The sequence below is a fragment of the Alternaria incomplexa genome (assembly GCF_024043165.1).
Source record: "Alternaria incomplexa strain BMP 0042 chromosome Unknown scaffold_1, whole genome shotgun sequence".
NCBI lineage: Eukaryota > Fungi > Ascomycota > Dothideomycetes > Pleosporales > Pleosporaceae > Alternaria > Alternaria incomplexa.
In genome coordinates this window covers 3526173-3548044 of record NW_026249850.1, presented here as the reverse complement: position 1 = coordinate 3548044, position 21872 = coordinate 3526173, and the positions used below count along the sequence as shown (strand labels likewise).

The 21872-nt window shown below is 52.8% G+C and overlaps 9 protein-coding genes across 9 annotated transcripts; 6 read left to right on the top strand and 3 right to left on the bottom strand.

Moving 5' to 3' along the window:
• Positions 1 to 402: 402 nt before the first annotated feature.
• On the bottom strand, positions 403 to 2045 carry J4E90_001267 (uncharacterized protein; the record flags this gene model as incomplete). The annotated part of the gene is made up of 3 exons (XM_051430856.1): positions 403 to 724; positions 817 to 916; positions 1712 to 2045. 3 exons carry the CDS (start codon positions 2043 to 2045, stop codon positions 403 to 405), a joined length of 756 nt encoding a protein of 251 aa, XP_051296343.1.
• Positions 2046 to 3215: 1170 nt separating this feature from the next.
• On the bottom strand, positions 3216 to 5062 carry J4E90_001266 (uncharacterized protein; the record flags this gene model as incomplete). The annotated part of the gene is made up of 3 exons (XM_051430855.1): positions 3216 to 3340; positions 3394 to 4830; positions 4882 to 5062. The coding sequence occupies 3 exons, from the start codon at positions 5060 to 5062 to the stop codon at positions 3216 to 3218; spliced, it is 1743 nt and encodes a 580-aa protein (XP_051296342.1).
• A 385-nt stretch (positions 5063 to 5447) lies between these two features.
• Positions 5448 to 6835, top strand: J4E90_001265 (uncharacterized protein; the record flags this gene model as incomplete). Its single annotated transcript, XM_051430854.1, has 2 exons — positions 5448 to 6140; positions 6194 to 6835. The coding sequence occupies 2 exons, from the start codon at positions 5448 to 5450 to the stop codon at positions 6833 to 6835; spliced, it is 1335 nt and encodes a 444-aa protein (XP_051296341.1).
• A 335-nt stretch (positions 6836 to 7170) lies between these two features.
• J4E90_001264 (uncharacterized protein) lies at positions 7171 to 9532 on the bottom strand (the record flags this gene model as incomplete). The annotated part of the gene is made up of 6 exons (XM_051430853.1): positions 7171 to 7293; positions 7343 to 7988; positions 8042 to 8310; positions 8467 to 8825; positions 8879 to 9202; positions 9289 to 9532. The coding sequence occupies 6 exons, from the start codon at positions 9530 to 9532 to the stop codon at positions 7171 to 7173; spliced, it is 1965 nt and encodes a 654-aa protein (XP_051296340.1).
• Positions 9533 to 9849: 317 nt separating this feature from the next.
• J4E90_001263 (uncharacterized protein) lies at positions 9850 to 11304 on the top strand (the record flags this gene model as incomplete). The annotated part of the gene is made up of 1 exon (XM_051430852.1): positions 9850 to 11304. One exon carries the CDS (start codon positions 9850 to 9852, stop codon positions 11302 to 11304), a length of 1455 nt encoding a protein of 484 aa, XP_051296339.1.
• A 1219-nt stretch (positions 11305 to 12523) lies between these two features.
• Positions 12524 to 13267, top strand: J4E90_001262 (uncharacterized protein; the record flags this gene model as incomplete). Its single annotated transcript, XM_051430851.1, has 1 exon — positions 12524 to 13267. The coding sequence occupies one exon, from the start codon at positions 12524 to 12526 to the stop codon at positions 13265 to 13267; it is 744 nt and encodes a 247-aa protein (XP_051296338.1).
• Positions 13268 to 14523: 1256 nt separating this feature from the next.
• On the top strand, positions 14524 to 17461 carry J4E90_001261 (uncharacterized protein; the record flags this gene model as incomplete). The annotated part of the gene is made up of 4 exons (XM_051430850.1): positions 14524 to 14626; positions 14678 to 14822; positions 14869 to 15586; positions 15857 to 17461. 4 exons carry the CDS (start codon positions 14524 to 14526, stop codon positions 17459 to 17461), a joined length of 2571 nt encoding a protein of 856 aa, XP_051296337.1.
• A 1163-nt stretch (positions 17462 to 18624) lies between these two features.
• On the top strand, positions 18625 to 20575 carry J4E90_001260 (uncharacterized protein; the record flags this gene model as incomplete). Its single annotated transcript, XM_051430849.1, has 4 exons — positions 18625 to 18822; positions 18873 to 19359; positions 19406 to 19435; positions 19488 to 20575. The coding sequence occupies 4 exons, from the start codon at positions 18625 to 18627 to the stop codon at positions 20573 to 20575; spliced, it is 1803 nt and encodes a 600-aa protein (XP_051296336.1).
• Positions 20576 to 21092: 517 nt separating this feature from the next.
• J4E90_001259 (uncharacterized protein) lies at positions 21093 to 21716 on the top strand (the record flags this gene model as incomplete). The annotated part of the gene is made up of 1 exon (XM_051430848.1): positions 21093 to 21716. One exon carries the CDS (start codon positions 21093 to 21095, stop codon positions 21714 to 21716), a length of 624 nt encoding a protein of 207 aa, XP_051296335.1.
• Positions 21717 to 21872: the final 156 nt, after the last annotated feature.

Genomic DNA, 21872 nt, shown 5'->3' with positions numbered 1-21872 from the left:
CGTCTTCTTCTAGGGTGCGCTGTCCATTCACGAGGTTTGACACCTATACATTGGCGCCAGAGTATCAAAGATTGTATCACTGCATTTTTGAGTGCTGGATTTTGAATTCGATAGAGACTTTGGCATCGAGGAATGGGTTCCATTAATGAGATTAATTGACGTACGATGGACCACATTACGCCAATACCTCATACCTGAGGCGTTTTCGTCAGTACTTCAGTATTGGGGTAATGTAGTCCATTATTCGTCATTCAATTTCATCAAATTCGACAACTCGTTCCTTTAGTTCCTCGCAGCGATACATGTCACGAGATTGCGCCCGCCAAAGCCATCCTCGTCGTCCATCATTCGCCGCCGCCATACTCGATCCTAGACGATTCTTCGCATGAAGCATCTACCCCTCTACAACTTGCTCAGCACCTTCTCCTCCCTCCCCTTCAACCCCGGATGTTGCGTAATAACCGGCCTAGTAACCGCAAAGAAAGCCGTTCCGCCCGATTTGCTTGAGAACTGCGCCTTGGAGCCAACGTGGAAGAAAGCAAAGTCGCCAGCGACAAGGTGGTGTGTGACACCGGTCGCCTCGTCTAAGACGTCGATTTGGCCGTTGAGAACGTACTTGGTTTCCTCGTAGTCGTAGGTGGGGATGTTGCGTGTGGGGCCCGCTTTGATGCGGTAGAAGCCTGAGGTCAGGTATGTGGGGGAGTCGGTGGTTTGGGTGCGGATGCTGGGGGTGCGTTAGTTGGGAAGACTAGGAGTTTGGTTTGGAGAAGAGGTGGGGATGTTGATGTTGTGAGGTGCAGTGGTTGGTGGACTTACGAGTGGAAGTCTGCGACGATGGCGCTCTCGCCCTCGGGGATGGGGATGTACTCATGGCCCGCGCCCTTGATGATGGTGAGAGGTACGTATTTCTGAGACACTATAGAATGGTAAGTATGTGTTTCCTAGTCGACGCTGAATTGATTAAGGTGGTGTCGCTACTTACTGGCTGGTGATGTGTGGGGTTGTGTTTGAAGGAGAAGTTGGGGGATTTGGAGTTAATTATCTAATGTTCAGCGACAACTACCGTTCTTCATATACATAGACCAAGCTACGACTGAGTACTACTTTGGCCCCGTTGAGCACTGATTGCTGCCTACCCCTTCTTCTCCTCTCCGTGATATTTGTCCGCATTGGGTAAGTCGTGCCGGGCAGCCTAGCGTAGACAACCTGACCTTGTACTCGTCGAATGTAGCTTGAGATCCACCTCACATCAAAAGCCGATTGGAGACCCGACGTCAGGTCTATCGTGTATTGCGTGATATGCGGTGAGATTCGTTGTGCAGGTACGGGGAAGGGACCTGGCGCTAGCGCAATCTAGAATGAGCTGTCATCACATCTCCATCTTTTCACGCGACATTGTTCCCACATTTCGTGACCGTCCCCTAAATATATAGCGAACAGTAGTATACATGCAGAGTAAACACGAATACGAAATGACCAGAAGGCTAAACACAAGCCCCATCGCAGCTCGGACAGACAAGACAGTAAAGACGTCACAGCCCAAACATCCCCCAACATCACGGCGCCAACCCACCATCCTCATAATGAAACAGCTCCCTCAGCCACCTCCAAGAACCCGCATACAACCGCTCCACACCATGCGTCTCCAAGAAACACAGCGCCTGATCCCACGGCAAACCTCCCTTCCTCATCAACCCCTCTTCCAGTATACCCTTAAACTGCGTATCCAGCGGCCGGAAAAGACGCGTGATCTCTGCAGGTGAAATAATGGAGGTGTGGACACTGTTCTGCATAAAGGTTGTACCGGTGAACTTCCAGCGGACGGCGGTTTGGATCATCTTGAAGGCTATCGTGTAGCGGGAGTAGAGGGTGTCGCCGGGCATTTCGTATAGGTGGGTGATGTGTCGGTGCATGAGGTCTACGAAGTTGGCCATCGAGCCGGCCGTACTCGGGGCGCTGGTGGGGATGTGAGATAAGATCTTCTGGCTTTCCGACTCGATCGCGGAAGACTTGGGGTCGATGTGCCAGCGGGCGAGGGGATCCATTGCTGTGGTTGACAGTCAGGTCTTAGTCATTTGTGGACTTGGTTCAAGGCGTCTTACCCGCTTCCGCAAGGCCAAACGCTTCGAGTTTGTGAAAGATGGCAAGGCAATATTTCTTCGTCGCGTTAAGATGCTGTTTCCTCCGCGTTAGTCTAAGGCTTGAATCCCGGGTCACCAGGACTTGGTCGCTGAATATATTGGCAACCTTTTCGTATTCATGTACATGTGTGTACTCCTTCCCCGAGGGTTCTCTCCACCCGCGAGGTTCTGGACGCTGGAGTTCCAAGGCATCGGCTGTGTCCTGGCGATCGCATGCTCGCAGCAGACGTAAAGCATCGTTGCAGCGACCTTGCCAGTCTAGGAGTTGTATCTCGACATCTTTTCTTTCGTTATATTCCTCGCTCTCACATGGTGTTGCATTTACCCCATCTGTTGACTGGGTACGTAGCCCTGTGGTGGAACTTCTCGTGCTGATAGTGGGGAACAGCCGCCGCAGCGGGAGCGAGGACCAAAAGGCTGGTACACTTGACGGAGGGTTGCTTTTGCGTATCAAATTGTCACAGTCGCCGCTGAAGTGATCTCGACGAGGACAGGTGAAGCATACGACCTTCTGCAGATTCGCGCAGTCCAGTTTAGAAGTGGTTCCCTGCTTGCAGCCGTCGCAAAAGTGCCTTGTTGGTATAACCGCATCGGGATCGTTTGGGGTGTATGACATGCTATGTAGGTGGTGAGAGGTAGGGAATAAGAGATGCTGATGCAGATGCGACCTGTAACAAAATTGATTAAGTGAGAGATGTTGACGTGAGGGCGAAACAAGAACGCAAGACAGGACGCGGGTACCCGTGACGCCAAGCTTATGTGTTACCCAGGTAGCAAACGGACCTTGAGGTTACCGCAAGTTGGGCAAAGCGTGACAAGTAAGGTACTGAACGTCGTGGCCGTGAATCTCTCGCATTTTGCACTTTATAGCGAGATCGACGAGACTTCCCTACGAGCAAACGATTCATCGTTTCCTGTGAGCATGGCCAAGACGAGTGGTCGAGCTAGAAAGGTCCCGGACCGACACACGCTATCATCCTTATTCTCGAGGGTGAAAAGCCACGGCTTGTTCGGTTGCATGTTAATTCGTACTGTCGTAACGCGTGTTTCCTCGTCCTTCTCACGGGCCAACGATTACCGCAACGGGATACCTTCATCCCCATCATCATTCAAAGTGTCCATCTCGTCTCCGCCAAAGCCTTCACTACCCACATCATCGCCGACATCAAAGCGCATAAACTTCTCATTCTTCGCCTCAGCTGCATAATGATTAGCAGTGTCTTCTCCACAAACCGAATCAGGAGATACGTACTACCCCACTCCACAACCTGTCCATCCTGAACCTCGCAGTCCTTGAGAACAGTCTTGTCGCCGTCTTTAGCATCGCCACCCTCCATCTTACATCTCCGGCCCAATATACAGTCTGTGAGTTGTACGTTGGGTCCGATTTCGACTCCGTCCATCAACAAACACCTCAACAACCTAGCGCCCTCGCTGATCTTGCAGTTTGGACCGATGACGCTTTCCTTGATGTTGGTCTTCTCTTCTACGATGACGTTGTCCGCTAACAGTGAGTTCTCGGCTTCTACACGACACTTCCGGGGGATAGACTCCTTGTGGACGATTTTCGACTGATGGGCGAATGGTGATGCTGCTTCTTTGCCGACCTCCTCGATCGACTGTAGCTTTGCTAGGCGGAGTGAGACGGTAAGCAAAAGATGTGAGTCGTCTACACGGCGAATGAGGGGTTCGGCAGGTCCCGACGGTTGGACGTAGGCAAGGATTGGTGGTACCGTAAGCTTCGTATTCGAGGTGAGCGATTTCGCGGATTCGGGTATGCTGGACGATTTTGTGACTCTCGACGCGAGTGTCGTGGGAGCCTTTGAGTCGGATTCTGTGTTACCGCCTGAGTATGTGGTGCTGAATTTGGATACATCGATCTCTTCCTCGACAACCTGCGACCCATGATCCGACTCCTCGTCCTCGCCCTGAAGTATTTGTCGCAAACCCAACTTGTCTCCCAGACCGTTTTGCCAGCCCGCCTTCGCCCACCACCCCAAAACCTCCTCGCTGATACTCTCGAATTTCTCGTTCTTCTTGATCATCTCAATAACCCAATATGGGAAGAAGTAGATGTGTGCGTCGCGATGGGTCGTAAGCATTCTTATCCGCGCGTGCTGGCGAATGAGGGAATGTCGTAGCGGGAATGTCTTGTTCTCCTCGGTGATGTCGTTCAGCGTGTCGGTGGGTACGGAGTAGACCAATTTCGAGATGTTGCGGCGCAGCGAGTCTGTCGGAACAGGGACGATGGACGTAGGTAGCGGTGTTGTCGCGATGAAATCCGTCTCCTCCTTCTTCCTGCTGCCTTCTCCCTTGGCCTGGTACCACACGCCCATGCCGCCTCTTCTTCCGAGCTTCTCTCCGCCAGCGCCGAAAGCAATTTTGCTGCCGTTGTGATCTAGTCCACCGCTAGCTCCTGCGAATCCGCCCTGCTCTACCATCCATGCGTCTGCCAACGCCGTGCCGTCCAGTTCGCATACGAGATCGCATGGCAGTACTATGAAGTCGCCTTTAATCGCGTTTTGTAGCTCAGGTAACCGGAAGAGGTCGCCAGTACTCGTCTGATGTGAAAGGTCTTTCGGCGCAAGGATATCTGGTTTCGGCGAGGGGAGGGTTGTGAGGTGTGGGTTTTGCGACATGGCAGCCTCGATGGCTTCTAATGATTCTGGCGGTGTCACGACTGTGATGTCTATAAGATATTAGTACAAAATACAAAAGACAGATGGGCGTAATGGTATACCTGTGACTCCCATGCGGTAACACCATTCCAGAGGATACCAGACCATAGGCCTGTTCGCAATGGGCAGCAGGGCCTTTGGTATCTCCTTGGGCGTAGATGTGAAGGTACTGAAGGAAGCACCAGGTCCGCACAAAATGAGGGCCTGGAAGCCCGGCGCGGGCAGACTCGTCGCGTGAGGCATTGTGGTGTGTGCGGTGGGTGTCGCGATGTGAGTGTAGAGTTGCAGCACTGGCCTATTTCGATATGGTTTAGACAGGAAGGTCCTGTTTCTGGCTTCGCTTGTGAAATGGTATTGGCGTATATCAGCCGGGTGATGCTGCAGGTACAAAGGCGTGTGGGGTGTTAGAGTCACCCCGCCGCCAAAAGTTCGAGGGCGGCTGACTCGCGCACACTCCCCGAGGGCCTGTAAGCGCGTGTCAGGCAGGCAGGCAAGCTTCAGCTCCCAGCCACTCGCCCTGGCGTGCCGGCCGTCAACAACAGGGAAGCAGCCGAGCGGCAGCGGCTGACGACCAAAACAACGCCCGACCCGCCACGAAACATTTCACGATACCATGACCTGAGACGCCATGTCGTCCTTCAACTACGACCGCTACGACCGCCGCCAAAACAACTCGCGCAACCGCGGCGCCCTCGGCTTCTACGTTCCTCTGATCCTCACCGTCACCGTCGCAACCGCCGGTCTCGCAGCCTGGGTCTGGAGTGCGCGCGAGGACAGCCGCGACTACTCGTCCGATGACGATCTCTCCTATGGCGAAGATTCGGCCCACGAAAAGCGACAGGGCAGGGCGCCTGCACCACGCGATGTCTCTGGGTTTCCTGTAGGGGAAGGGGGCGGTGAGGGCTATGGCTACGGCGATGGCACGCTGCTCGGCCGCGCACAAGGCGTCATTCGTCGCACACCATCACCACAGCAGCTCTTCGATACCGTGAGCAAGAAGACAGCTGCGGGCTGGGCCGCGGCAGGTGCTGCAGCTGGTGCCGCGCTCGCTTCTATCCGCGAGGAAGACAAAGACGAAGCTTTTGGCGACCACTCTCGATGGAATGAGGAGGCCACAATTAGAAGGAATGTCGAGGCGCAGAGCCGGGACAGCAATGCTGCAGTCGACGTGCAGGCACGAAGCTTCGCGGAGAGCGTGCGGAAGGCTGAAGGCAGAGGCCAGGGCTACGGAGGAAGGAGGAAGACGGTAGTCTTGGTCGTCAGCGCAGAAAGCCTGGACCGGTTGGACGATGACGAGGGCTCGTACCGCGAAGAAAACGCTGTAAGCATTGCGTCTCATCTCTCTCTTCACGTGCCAGAACTAACAGCTCGCAGACCATCCTCTCTCACCTCCCCGACACCGACTTCTCCCGAACCAAGCTCTTCGTCCTCATCTACTCCCCATCGCTGCGCTCGCGCCCACAATCCCGCGCTAACTCACGCACTGGCTCGTCTTCGCTCGGCGACTCATACTCTGCCATCAGCACACCCGCACGCACACCAGGCGAGGAGCTGTCGTCCGTCGAACCTGTCATCTACACACCCGCACCAAGCACCAGGGGCTCTGACAACTCACTCTGGAACACCCTCCACTCTCAGGCCCTCCGCCTCGTCGAGGACCCAGCCATGGTCATGCCTTTCAACACCACCACTGGCTTCGTGCATATGCTCAGGCACCTCGGACCGGAGCTTGTCTACGTAGTCGATGCGTTGAGCGGCGTGAACGGTCAGAACATTGATGACATCAGGAAGTGGGTTGGACAGACAATTGTTGTTGTTGGCGGTGATGGCACTGGCCTTGGTGGGCTTGTTGACACGGACGACGAGGGCCCCATGCGCAAGGGCAAGGAGAGCGAGCACACTGTTAGGTGGTGGCAGGTTCGCAATGACATGATCGGGCTGGGCAAGGGCGTCGAGGTGGTGGATGCTTCTAGGCTTGAAGACGACTACGAAAGGAGGGTCGGTGGACGCGAGTAGATTCGCTTGCTTCTGTACTGGCCTGGAGTTTGACGATGTTACCGATGTGTATAGGGACCTTTCGCGATGCTTGTATCTGATTAACGACGAATATACCATGCTTTTTGACAGACTGGGCTCATCACGAGACGACGTTGTGCGCAACGAAAGACAAGAACGTGAGAACAGTGAACGCCTGCGCAAAGCCCATGACGCGGGCTTTGCTGCGTACATAGCATTTTGTCTTAACAACAACCTAATCCCTAAGACCATATAGACTCCTGCCTAGAAAATTTCCTTGTGAATCCCGCTTGGAACGCCTCAACGCCGATTCAAGAGATGATCGCGCTGGGAATCTACATCTGAACACGGAGCAAGTAACGAAGCTTGACCTGAGCAACGTTGTAGGCGATGTACTCGTTGTACTGCAAGTACGCGTTGGGTACATTGGTAGCTCCAGGCGGTGTCGATACATCGGGCTAGTATGGTTAGCTGTGAAACTAGATCTGGGAATGCGAGCTTGCTTACCATCATGCAGCCCTTGAGGGCTGGGTTCACGCAACCCGCGTCCTTCCACTTCTTTGGGCCAGTCTGTCCCATACCAAATGTGCTGTGTAGGCCCTTGTTGATGGCGTCCTCCCCAGCAGTGTACGACGCGTTGGTAAGCTCGTGCATTGGGTTGCCGAGCTCAGCTTCACAGAGAAGAAGCAGTGCAGTGCCTCCAGAATTGTACGAAGCGCAGTAGTTGGCGGATTTTGAAGACATATCCGCGAGATAGATACCTTTGCCAAACATGTATCCGCTGACAGGGGCTTCCGGTGGAGCGATTCTGAGACCTTGACCCAAGATACCACCATAGTTGGTGACTCGGGATCCGTGCCAAAGCAAGCGGCGGTTGCTTGCGATCTTCGTATACTTGCTCTTGTCGAAACGGTCGAATTCTCCTTGACGCTCGATGCGGAAAATCTCTTGAACTTTGTAGCTGACATGATGTGTCTTGCCCTTCGAGTTGTTGAGATACTCGTCGATCTCCACGAATTCGCGACTCTTATGTTGAAGAGGGGTCATCTCGTTCATGCCAAGTCCCTGGAATTGTTTGTCGAGCTTGTTCACATCGCTCTTGTCCTTCAGTTGGTCTTTGAGCATAGCAGCAGTCTCCTTCATGTCCGACAGGCTATAGTGAAGTCAGTATACGCCTCGCATGCATGTCATACAGCAATGACTTACCTCTCAAGTAGTTCAATCTCCTTCTTAAGGAGTGTGATGTCTCGAATGACCGGCGGACGATTGCGACCGAAGGCGTGTGGGATAAGTGAGAAGTACTGGTTCGACAGACGTTCAACCTCTGCCCTTGAATCGTTGTCGTTCTCGTCGATAAGCACGGACAAATCCTTCAAAGTTTGGAAACCGCGAGCGATGGTGCCTTTACTGAGCTTGCCCAGTGGGAGTTTGTTTGCGTCGTAGTTCAGGGCAGTCATGGTTTGGTTGAAGTAGTCCTAGTAGATGTTAGTTTGGGGCATACATATCAGTATATCTTGATGGATGAACGCGTCCTGAGGCATTGTCGTCGCCAGGCTCCATTATGAATTTTTTTCTTCAGATGCGACGCGGGTTGTAGCCACCCGGAAACTCCAAAAGCACTGGATTCTTACCTGGTTGAAGATGAGCTTCATGAGATCCTGGACTGGAGGAGACAAGGTGCTGTCAGGCGTAACGCCATTGGTCTCGTTGGCATCAGCACCAGCATCGGCATCGCCGTCGTCATCGTCGTCCGAGTCAGGGTTGTAGGAGCGCTCTACGTAGGCGTATTTGCCAGCCTTCGGCTCGTCACCGCGGTTCGCCCACTTGAGGCCAGACTTGTCCTTGAACTTCTTCTCAAACTCCTGCATGGCATTACCGAGGCTCCCATCGCCAAGCATCTTCATCTGGCCACGGTCGCCGACTCGCCCCCAGCGTGTCCACGTTCGGTAGCTGGAGCCATCGGTGAGAAGCTGGACTTTGTAGAACTTGTCTAAGGTAGTCAGCATACACGCTCAAAATCTGTGAGTGACTGCCGCAACTCACTGTTGTTTGCAGACGAGTTTGTTTGGTTAAGTGACGCGTCATAGATAGTGCCGTCGTTGTTGTCAATGTAGACGCGCCAGCTAGCCAGAGGGCAATGCTCGTCTACGGAGATGGCAATCTGCTTGGACTTGGCATTTTGTCCATCTCCAACTTTGGCATTCTCTTTGATCTTGGGCTTCTTGGTCTCCTGTTGTGCAGTTGGTGGTGATGCAGATGACGCCGCGCGCTTCTTTGACCCGTTCTGGACAGGAACAGGGGCAGAGGCAGGAGCTGGCGCCGCCGCCGCAGAAGACAACACATATTGCGACTCAGGAACATAGGAATCTGCTCCAACCGTTAATTCGAAGTTCTTCGTTGAGATTTGAGAAGCATGTTGCGGTTCTGAGTGCGTCGGAATGTTCTGGACTTACCTGTCGCCTCGCACTCGTCGAGCCATTCGAGGCTAACGATCGACACGTTCTGAGCAACAGCAGTCTTGACTTTCGTGGAATTGCTCTCGAAGTCTTTCTGTGTTGCGATGAGATGGGTTGTGTCCGGTGTGACGCTCGACATGTACTCGGCGCCGAGTGACGTTATACGCGTCTGTAGCGCTTTCTGGGTTACTCCACTCGGGAAGCGGCCAGATGCCGCGATGGACAATCCAGTAAGTACCATTGATGCGATTGATGCGATTGATGCGCTTGATGCGATTGACTTCGATGAACCCTGGAAGACGCGATGCAGCTGGATTGGGGGCGCAGAATGGCTATTTGAACATTTGATTGAGACGGAACCAGGTGGCCGATGAGACGGTGGCCTGTGTTCAGAAGGAACGCCCTTAGGCATCAGCGCCCAAAGCGGACTAGCCCCCATTTCTGCCTTCGCGAACGGCACGCGTGCACACATGATAAGACGGCCTCGGGAGTCGTGCCACAAGCATCTGCATCAACCACGACAGCAAACTTCGCTCACATAAGTCACTTCCTATCAAGATGGCATCACTACTCACCATACCGCTGGAATTGCTGGTCGCGGTTTCAGAATACCTCCCTACTGAAGATCTTGGTTCACTGCGTCTTGTATGCAAACAAACCGAGAAGTCGCTCTATGAATGGTTTTCCAAAGAGTTCTTCTTCAAGAAGCAGTTCATGCTCACGCACAAGAGCCTGCAGGCGCTCATCGACATATCGAAGCATGCCAGTCTTTCCAAGAAGCTGGTACACATCATCATTGCCACCAATGTCTACAGCGAGATACCACTACGCTTCAGGGACGACGACGCCGCTACGCGCTACATTCAGGGCTACGAGGACCAGAAAGCGCTGTTGGGTACTGGGATCGACCGCGAGATGCTTACGGAAGCCTTCGAGCGTCTCGAGAACCTCACCACCGTCGGGATCCGCGACTTCAACGCAGGCAATCGAGTTCGTGATGGCAAGAGCTGGAGCTCCTGGGGCGCAACTACCGTCCATCGCGAGACCGGTATTGAGCTACGGTTCGCTGATCGCGATTCTTTCGGACAGGATGTCGGCACTCGTTTCACGTCACGCGTCTTCTCCAGCGTGCTGTACGCTTTGGGCAAGGCTAACCGGCGACCTACTGAGTTTGAGGTACTGCTTCGTCAGCGCGGCCTCCCCGACACGGCATTCTTCCTTCCAGACTACATCCGACCTACAGTGGAACCCATATTGCAGAACACAAGCACGTTACTCTTGAACGTGGACCTCAAGCCTCGTTACCTGCACACCCATAGCAACGGGACGTCAGTGGATCCAAACGCGGGACGCTCGCTTCGGCGCTTCCTCCATTTCACTCCCAATCTCGTTCATCTTCGCTTGAACTTTGAGAAACATCTGGTGGCGAATAACGAGGACTTTCTGCAGTGGTTGGCTACTCCGAACCCCGCTACCGGCTCGCATATAGCGACTTTCCTTGACCCTGCCCCTGTTGCTCTACCGCTCTTAAAGAACCTCGAGCTTGGTCAGCTAAGCGCTCGGGCTGATATCCTGTTCAACTTTATCTCCAAGTTCGCCCCGACTCTGGAAGATCTGAGCCTTTGGAGGATGAACATCCCCGCTGCAGTCGCTCCACCTCACGGACACAAGCCCAATTTCTGGCGCGATTTCTTCCGCAAGCTGTCCAAGACGCCGCGACTTGCTCTTACTCATCTTAAGGTCGGCATGTTGCAGCAAGACCACATGTATGTGACTTTCAAGAGCGATGATGCCACCAATAATTTGAACATCCCAGTCCCAGCGAAGAAGGTGAAGGAGTACGCTGGAGCAGACATGGGCAAGTTTTGGGAGGAATTACAGGAAGAGGTGACCGTGGATTGGCCGTCGTCGCCACCCGTGGATCCTGAATTCGCAAGCGACGTACAAAGTGAAGATGAAGACGAAGAGATGGATGATGATGAAGATGATGATGAAGATGATAGCGATGAGTGAGACGAGTCTCTAGGTGCTTTCATGATGTTACGATCTATACTCCCTAATTCCAGCCTTTCCTTTATTAAGCAATGGTTGCATGAAGTCGCCTTTCATGTACATTTTGAATGAAACGTCTTCAACACAGTCGCAATGATTTCTTTGTCCAGACTTCGTGGTGTACAACTAGCTTCACATCCATGGACACTACATATGTCGCCCATCTGACCAGACAACTCTCCTTCCTCAAGTCTAGGCGCAAGGCCCAGAGCTCAATGAAAAAGATGACAAGATACCGTTGACAGACACGCATCACTGATGCGCACGGTACACAAACAGCACTGCGAACAGTGCGTGTTGAATGCCTGGAAGAACGAGAATCACCTCGTCCTCTCTCCAAATCCCAAAGCCCTCGGAGGTCAGTATCTGCAAGCGACAAGCACTGCGTCAGATAGACTGTCTGTGACCAGACTGAATGCGATTCCACCTTTCATCTTTGTGGTGGCCTCTCATCTTTCCCTGTTGACCCGCTTAGCGGACATCATCAGTATACCAGACCGGAGACCGGCCTGGCTGGGACGACAAGGCGCTCAAGGCGGATCTTGAAGTTGCTGACAACCAACCTATCTAGTGAGTGTCGTCGTACCCTGCCGTGTGGTACCCCGTACGTAAATCGGGCGCGACAGTATGACCTCCAGTAACCCAGCTTAGCTGACAGCCACTTGGCGGTTGCACCAGCTTAGCTGACATGCGAGTTGAACATGAGACCTTCCCATGGCAGTAGTGTTCTGCGAAGCAACTGAAGAGAAAAGAAGAAGTCGAAACGGGTGGGGAGCAGCGGCTTATATACCCAGAGGGCGGCGCCAAGATCGTACGGCGCTAAGCGTCAGTCACCTCCGTGCGGCTTGCGGTTGCGGCGAGGCAGCCGATTCTCACTCTCACTTCGTACCTAGATAGGTTAGACCCAAATCACGCGCTCGTGAAGACTGTTCGATTATCAGAATAGACTAATAGTACGCAAGCATTCTTCCGTAACTCGTCCTTCACTTCGTAGTTGAGCTCCCGATTACGTAGTTCTTGGAGGCAAAACAGTCGAGACCTGCCTGCCACCCGAAAATAGCTCTTTTCCTAGCTTTCACGATGCTCGGCATTCCCTCCTACCATAAAGACAGGCAGCGCCCTCAGCAAGGCAACCAATTCGATTCCCACATCCAGTCGTTTCCAAGTGATCACCTCAAAGATGGCGCCTGTAAAGATCAAGAACGAGCCGCCCAAGAAGACTGAGGCCCAGATCATCGTCGGCCTACAAGAGCATATTATCGTCCTCGAAAAGCGCCTGCGGAAGAAGCAGAAGATGGGAGAGGTCACCGATGACGACGACAACTACGACAACGACTACAACAACGGCAACGACGATGACGACGACGACGACAACGACAACGACAGTGACAGTGACAACAAAGACAGCGATGACGACGATGACGGCGATGTCGCTCCAATCTTCTCCAACACCTCCGACACCCAGCTCGCCCTCCGCCTCGATGGCGTCACCCGTCAGCGTGATCAATACAAGGGCGCGATCGAGGTTGGCCTTGTCGAGAACACCAAGCTCCGCGAAGAGCGCGACCACTACCGGAATCTCTACATGGGAGTGATTCGCTCTACCGGCAGCGCCAACACCAACAGCGTCGGTAACAACAACTTCCTCAAGATCGAGTCGAATTCTACCCACTACCACATCAACATGGCTCAGGATGACAACCCCTTCAGTGGCTTCGTCAAGGCGCCCAAACTCAGCGAGCCCAGCGAGCCCGAGGTCAAGCGTCCGATATACGGCGATCAGTGTCATCGTGAGAAGAGGCACAAGCCTTGTCGCAAGACTTCATGTCCCTACTGGCACCGTTCCCAAGGCGCGCGTTTCGCTGCCATTCGCCCTACTCTCTTCTTCAACAAGGCTGCCGAGAACCGAGCTCAGCGCCGCTGAACATGGCTGTCGGGCTATTCAGCGGCTATCGACATGAGCTTAGTGAAGCGACCCAGTGCTGATTGCCTCCAGGATGGACTGTGGTGATAGGGTTGGGTTTGGGTTTGACATCGACAACCTCCCCGGTCGGCCTTGAGCATATGGCTTTGTTTCGACAATGGCGATCTCATGGAGAGACTAAAGGATGGTGTTACTTGGCTTACACGGCGTTGAGAACCTCATAGGGGCTATGAAAGAAGGGTGTTCTGGTGCTAGTCTTTCGCGATACCCATTGCTTTGTAGTCTCACTAGTATGAATGAAAACTTGCAGTCACACATGGAATGATTTACCAAGTAGAGTGATGTGAAGACTTCGAAGGTGACGAAAGAGAAGATAGTAAATGATCTGATGACCTGAATGAGCAAAGTGATGAAACGAAAGACAACATAAGGGCAAGACGACAACATGTCGTTTTGGACAAGGCCCATAGAACATCTCTTGGGCTTCTGCGAAGACGTGAGATCCTCCAGGAACGTCACAAAGCCCTTTGCTTGGGTGGCAATGGAGCGATGTCAGCTTCCCCGCCCTCCTCAAAATGGCGATCTTTTCTGAGAGCACAGATCCGATGTAAATACTAGCTAAAACAAACGAGATCCCAGAGCCGGTCGGGTGTCAGTGCGACATTACTCAGTCTGACATATTGGGTACGTGCCTCTTAGCTATGTGTTGACCGGTTCACCGGTCAAGATATTTCCAACCAATCAGCATCCTTCTGTCATTAGACACCTTGCGATTTCCTTTCTCTTTCTTGCATTGACCCGAAATCGGTGTACGTCTAATCGTGTCACCTATCAAATGCAGTGAGCATGCCGCAGATGTCCACATGAGTTGAGGTCGACGCTTGACACGACCTCGTCTCGTGTCGCACAGTCGATGGGCAGCGGAAGCAGGCGCAGGCGCGGGGTCGTAAGGCAACATGGGCATCTTCGTCGGGCCTACACGTTTGGAGGCGCACTGCAGCCATGATGCCAGTGTACTCAGAGAGACTATCGTCGACGGCACCAATCAGTTTATAGATGTAAGGGGCCGAATGTGTTGACAGCGTTCACGATCGTAGCTCCCGGCCTACTGACCGGAGCGCTCGAGCTGGCACGTGCACTATGCGGTGGCTTTACCGGTGAGATCCTCGACAACACTAAAACGCCGGTCACATCTCAATCGGAGCTCAAGCCTTTCGCAATCGCAGTTCTTCCCAGAGGCATTACGAGGTAACACGATGGAAGTTCTCGATGCGAAAGGTCTCTCTGAGCGCCTGAGATGGGAAGACAATGAATACTGGATGCACCTCGAGGCTGAGACTCCGTTTGAGAAGTATCCCGGTAAGTCTGGGAAGATGAGCGTGGGTCGCGCAATCAGCTAACGTCGCGCAGCAAAACAACATGCGCGGAGGGTGCAAGAGAAGTTGGGTGTTGATGAAGGCCTGATCTACCTACCGGGTCAACCAGCGAGGAACAACGAAGATAGCGACATGCCAGCACCTTTTCGACAACGCCGATATTTCTATTACTTGAGCGGGTGCGTTGATCTGGGAGTAAATGAGGACCGTGCTGATGGTATGAAGATGCAATGAACCTGACTGCCATTTGACGTACGACACGCGACGCGACGAACTGTCCTTGTTCATTCCCCGCATCAAGTCTGAGCGCGTTATCTGGTACGGCCGTGGCTCCACCCTAGCAGAGGCACTCGTGAAGTACGATGTCGATCAAGTTTTCTACGCAGATGAACTTGAGTACGCCGTGCAAGGATGGGCGATCGGTAACCGGCAGGCTGACATCTACGTCCTGCACCAGTCATCGCAATTCCCCGGTTGCGACAATCTGAAGCCCCGTATTGATTCGATAGCCCTTCGGTCCGCCATGAACGTATGTCGCATGATCAAGGATGATCACGAGATCAAGCTTATTCGGAAAGCGAACGACATCAGCTCGCAAGCGCACCGAGAAATCCTTGCTAACATCACGAACTTCAAGAACGAGGCACAGGTTGAGGGATTGTTCATGGATGTCTGCATATCGCAGCAAGCGAAGCAACAGGCCTACGATCCCATCGCTGCTTCCGGACCGAACGCCGGAACTCTTCACTATGCCGCGAACGATGAAGATCTCGCGGGTCGTCAACTCATGTGTTTAGATGCAGGATGCGAGTATGAGCTCTATGCAAGTGACATTACCCGCACTTTCCCGCTGTCTACTTCTTGGCCAAGCAAAGAAGCCGAGAACATCTACAAGCTGGTCCAGCGTATGCAGGAAACATGTATCAAAAGGCTAGAGCCCGGCGTAAGATATCTCGATTTGCACATCATGGCGCATCAGATCGCGATCGACGGGTTACTGCAATTGGGAATCCTTCACCACGGAACGAAAGAAGAAATCTACAAGGCAGGTACAAGTAGAGCATTCTTTCCCCATGGTCTTGGACATCACATAGGCCTTGAAGTCCATGACGTGGGTCAGGCACAACTAATGAGTGTAAGAAGAGGGAAGCCAGTGTACCAGCAGGCAAGTTCAACCAATCCGCATATTGATCAGTCGCTAACAGAATGACAGGCACCATCCCTTTATCCACAGGATTTCCATGTCCCGGTATATGACTCTGAGACTTGCCTCGCGCCTAGCGATCCCCAGAGCAGCCATCTCGAAGAAGGCATGGTTGTCACTGTCGAGCCTGGCATCTACTTTTCCGCATACGCTCTACAACATTTCTATCTCCCATCACCCGTTCACTCCAAGTACATAAATATTGAGGTACTAAAGCGCTACATGGCCGTGGGCGGTGTTCGCATAGAAGACGATATTCTCATCACCTCATCTGGTTACGAGAACTTGACTACAGCCCCCAAAGGCGACGCAATGCTTGAAGTCATCCGGCATGGAAGGAAAAGTGCTGTGGACATGCCGAGTTCCGACTTCACTCCACTACGAAGACCGAGCGGTCCCGTTGAGCCGACTCTGCGACGCGCGCCCGGCATTTCTACACATACACCATCAAAACACTTACAGAAGCCACTCGCCAGAGCGGCAACCCTTCCCGCAGACTTCGTTCAGCAACGCAACTCCGACTTCGCGCCTTTTGCAGGCCCTTCGCTCTTCTCGAACTTCTCACGCTCAATGACCACGGAAGAAAAGATCCAGCAGTGGCAGCATAAGCGTGACCCAGTACCGATCGCGCCCGTCCCCTCGGTCAACGCGAAGCAACCGAATCCTATCTGTGGCGAGATGGATCCGAACTTCCAGCATGTTTACATGAGCAACGCTTCCAGTCAGGCGTTCTCATCACAATCGACTTCGCAATTCGACAGTACACCTCCGTGCCAGAATTGCGCAATCCTGGTACAGACGCTGGATCGGCTGCGTCAAAACCTCACGTCCTCTATTCGGAGCTCTTCAAAGCCTGAAGTGAAGGCTACTTCGGAAGCCGATCTGAAGAGCAAGAGCACCAAGCGAGTATGCGATGACGACCCAACAATACCACCACGCGTTGGCGAGCTGTCTGTCGGCGCTTCGGCTTGCACCGTAAACCTCGATAAGAACCAGAGAATTCCACTTCCTCCACCCCAGCCTAATGCTAGCAGGACAGGAGATACAAGAGCAGCGCAATGGGCTAGACGCTCCGGCGCAGCTCCTTATGCACTTCCAATTCGCGCCCAAACTCTGGACAGCCAGATTTCACAAGCATACTTTCGGGGCGAGGAGTGCACAGATAAAGTCCATCCTGTCCCGCCACACCATCAAATCCGCACAGCCACAGGAATACCTGGACGATTCAGGCGTCGCACTCATAGGAAACTTCCCGACCCTGTACCGTCTCCGCAAGCTCTAGAACCGGAAGCTATACGGCAGAAGTTAGAGTCTCTGCAACTGAGACTTGACTCGCTGGAAGAGGGCGCTCGCGTGAAGAGACGACAGCAAGATCAGCCTATGTTTCCCGAACGGTTTCTCGCCTCAAGACCGTCAATGCCGGTATTGATGTCTCAAAATCCGTGGCAGCAGCACCATCGACCTACCGCCGCGAGAGGCTCTGGCGATAGGACATCAAGTAACCTGGAAGGTCTCGACATCGATAGATCTCGGCTCAAACGTTTAGAGGAGAGTGAGCGACAGAGGCGCTTAGAGCGCGATGCATTGACCAGAGATACGTTCTTTCTACGTTAATGATACAACGGTTGGGTTCATTTTACCAGCTGCGGCAAAGTCAAATACGTTATCTTTACCTTCTCGGTTCTGCTTTTACACACAATATACGTTTTATTACACTTCATTCATCTTACATGGCCTATCAAGTGATTGAGTCGAGTTTGGCGTCCGAAATTGAATCAATATTTGAAGGTGACGGAAAAAAAGCTATAGATCAAACATACAGAACGACACAATCGTGTCGCTATTTACTCTTTATCTGATACATTCAGACCGCGTCAAGTTGGTCGCCATACACATGTATGTCAACAGCAATGTGTGCGGAGATCACATGTAAAGACCTTTGACCTGCGTGCGCTTGATTGGTAGCAAACAAGTTCGAAACACGATAAACCTCGGCTTGACTTGTCACGAGCGGTTGTTGTCACCACTTCGCAGTGCCGTCTGGCAAGCACCTTCTAGCTGGTGGCGTTGTTAGGTGTCTACGACATCCTTGAACATTTCGTCCCCTTCCCGCCTGGGCAACTCAGGCGCAGCGGCGTAGAAAGGAGCTGCTATGAACAGAATACAGGGCGCAGCAGGTCTTATACTAGTAATTGAAAGTCGCCGGTATCGAGGAAACACGATCATGGAAGAAATGAAAGGTGTAAACGCAAGGCTGTTGACTTTAGAGATAAGCGTTGATGTGGGGCGCAAGTACCAACATGGGGTCACCCCACTCTTGACCTAAACCTCGTCCTTCGAAGATCATCCATGGACGTTTCATCCGGTCCTTCTCGCCCTCATTTCGGGAGTAAGCATTGCGACAGGCTCCAACTATTCAGGGTCACTGCTTTGTAACAAGTGATCGATCTATGACTGTTGACGGTAATTGAGGTCAGCGTCGCCCAAGTGAAAAGGTACCTATAACCAGAAGCAATATGGATCATCTGCAGCTATATGCAAACAAATCGGCCCCGATAGGCAGGTGTTTTTAGTTGCAGGAACACAAACACATCATTGGCTTATTGCATCCCTGATGCCATCTCGGCGCATACGCAACTCTTGGACCGTTGCAGCGGTATCTACCTGTGCACAACATACTTCTGTATCGCAATGTACAAGTACCCCCAAAGCCCGACATTCTCGCGCATATCCTACATTCGCTTCTGTGATTTGAGTTCGAAAACAACAGCCTCACAATGAGGATCACATTCGCATTTGCAGCAAATCTGCTTTCCTTCGCAGCATGCGCTTGCGTTCCCGACTTCGCCGACAAGATACTGTCTGACCCGCTGACGCTCCAACATCCGGCAGTGATCACAGCATTTGAACAAGTCCAGCGCAATCTCTCAGCTTTATACATCAACACTACGCGCGATGGACTCAGCTTCGCTGTTGTATGTGCAGGTCCAATCTCAACAAAAGGCCCATCGTTAACGACCACAAGGTTCATGCGTCAAGCTCAAAGCCAGCATATGTGTTCAACAATGGAACATTGAAGTTCAACGAGACGGATGTGGGCCCAACTGACGCAAATCTGGTGACGAGCGACTCTGTCTTCCGTCTGATGTCTTGTTCAAAAAACGTCGCGATGGCCTCTGCTCTGGTCATCGAAAATCAGCTCAGACAAAACTCCTCATCGTCGTCATCACTCCTGACTATCGACACGCCCGTTCGCCAACTGCTTCCTTCTTTCGGTCTGCCTGAGAGAGACTGGAACGATGGCGGCAGCGAGATCACATTGCGTATGCTTGCCAGCCACACAGCGGGTATACCAAGGGAAAGCTACAGCACTGGCTTCAACATGATTCTTAGTACGGGAAAAGCAGATTCGCCGACCATTGGAGCCGCATGGGCGGGTGAAACTGCCCAGGATGTAATTGATGGGATAGCAATGAAGAACCTGATGTTTGCGCCAGGCCAGAGGGCAGCTTGTAAGCGACTTCCTCCTGCTAACGAGACACGTACTGACACGGACAGATTCGAATGCAGGCTTGGGTATTCTAGGTGGTGAGTGAATATAGCATGCGACTAACGAGAACATGGACTAATCGACCGCTAGCTGCTATAGCGACATACTACAACAACATCACTTCCTCATCTCTCAGCTGGTCTGAGCTGACATCGCAGGAACTTCTTCAGCGATTGAACATGACCCATAGCTTCTTTGGCACTGTGCCGCAAGATCTTATCCCAGACATAACCGTACCGGGCGGTGACAGTTGGGTCGATTTGATCGTAGGCGAAGGCTACGACCCAGCAGCCGGCATGTGGGGTTCTGCAAACGATCTCACCAGGTACATGCATGGCCTATGGCTCGCGCCCGACCCTACGCTCATCACGCCCTTCCAGCGTCGTCAAGTCATGAAGCCAAGTGTCATACTTGCAGACGGCAAACAGCAGAGCGGCCCAGGCTGGGAGATCGAGATCTTGAACTTACCGACGAGTGAAAATGCTAGTCTGGCGGAAGACAGTATGAAGACATATAGCATCTTTGGCAAGTCCGGCGATGGAGGAGGCTGGCATAGCTGGATCGACGCCATACCAAATCTCGGTTATGGCATAATCGTGCTCGTGCAAGGATCTGGTCTGGCCGACTACGCAGGTATCTCAACGAGTACTGTCAGAGATACAGTACATGCTATTCTTGCGCCTGCTTTCGCAGAAGCATTGAGCACAAGAACGAAGGAGCGATTTGCAGGGTTCTACAGCGCTGGTGAAGACACTGGACTCATTGCTGATGAAGTCGCCACCGCGCTCTCAAACTCCTCCACTTACGCCAACTTGGAGATCCAAGACCAGATTTTGTATATTCGCTCGCTCATGGTGAACGGTTCATCCGCGCTCGAAGCAATAGATCGCCTGTCCTGGACCGCGGATGCCCAGCCACGCTACTTCTCTACACCGGAAGGAGTTGTCTTGGAGCCGGCGGAGGGCGTAGGCGAGACAGATGAATTTGGACCTGGAGCGCAGGTTTGGAGGATGATCTTTCCAGGATTGGCATCGTGCGATTGGTTCGACTTCGACGGCTATCATGACAGCAATGGATGGCCTGTGAGCAAGGTTGTCTTAATTGAGAATGAGGAAGGGGTCGAGCTGCACTACCCACCATTCGACATTACTGTGAGTCGAATGAAGATACACAAATAAGACTTCTCATCAAATTTCTGTACAGGTGTCTTACCGTGAGTCGGTGCTATTGACACAAGGCTCCGCTCCCGTATTAGTCAGCCGTCCTCGGCATTGCGCATCTTGTCACGCGCGGAGTTCCCCTATCAACACATGACTCTCCCTCCGGGTCGACAACCTCTGCTACCCAAGCACAACACCAACCATCTCTTAACGTAGACAATCTCATCACCAGCTCGAATGCGACATCAAAACTACACGCCTGGCTACCGACTGCATCATTTCAGCTGCCCGGGGTGATTCTCGGGTAAACATGCACGCTGCTCCTGCACAAGCTCGCGCTATCATCGATGCCTTCCACAACAAGGTAGCCGAAACCGAAAGGCAACAGCGTGAGCTGCAGACCCAAGAGAGTGATCAGCACTTCCACGACATGTACAGTCCATGCAACCCATTATCGACGTTCCATGACCTACAGTGTGGCCACAGGATCCAAACAGAGTATACCGCAAGCTGTGGTGTGACCTGTGCGCGACCGATGCAAGGCAAGCCGTTCGTCTGCCCGGCTTGCCTGATCGATGTAGTACGTGCGGAAGTAGCTCTCGACAGTCTCACTCTTGGCTCCGGTGATGACGCCGCAATGGACAGCACCGGGCTAGTTGAGGAGGACAGGATACAACACTTCGCCAACAAGTACGTCGCAGCAATGCTGAAGAAGGGCTATCGCGCATGTAAGGCAGTGCTCAAGATTGATGAACCTCGCATGCAGTTCTTCGATCAATTCATGCGACAGGACGGGTTTGGAGGCGTGGAGGATGAGCCTGCAGACGGAATGATTACGAAGCCACGGAAGCGTCCTGGTGCGGGTGGTGGCCGTAGACAGCCTGCCAAGCTGCATGCAATACATCGAAAGAAGCCTGGGACATGGGATTATCGTGATCCGACTGGAAGCGAACCAGTTCTGGCAAAAGCTGCGCGCGAAGATCCAGGCGATTACAATAACGAGGATATGGAAGGCGGTAAGGGGATGACAGACGATGCTGTGGAGGTGGCGCATTCGGGACAATCCGCTGATGCATGTGTCGATCTTGTTCCGCAGTCAGAAGCAGCCGAGGCTGTACTAAAGGCGATGGAAGCATTTGCTAGGCTTTCCACGTGGTGAGTGAGCACGGCAGATCTTCTAGTACCTAGAGATGTAGCGTTTAGAGATCTTCAATTGTATTTCGAATAGTCCCTGAGCTCAGACGAAAGGTCATCTCGGAGTAGACGTTGCCGGTTGGTAACGAAGGCCGTCGCTCAAAGCCCGATCTCGAGGTCG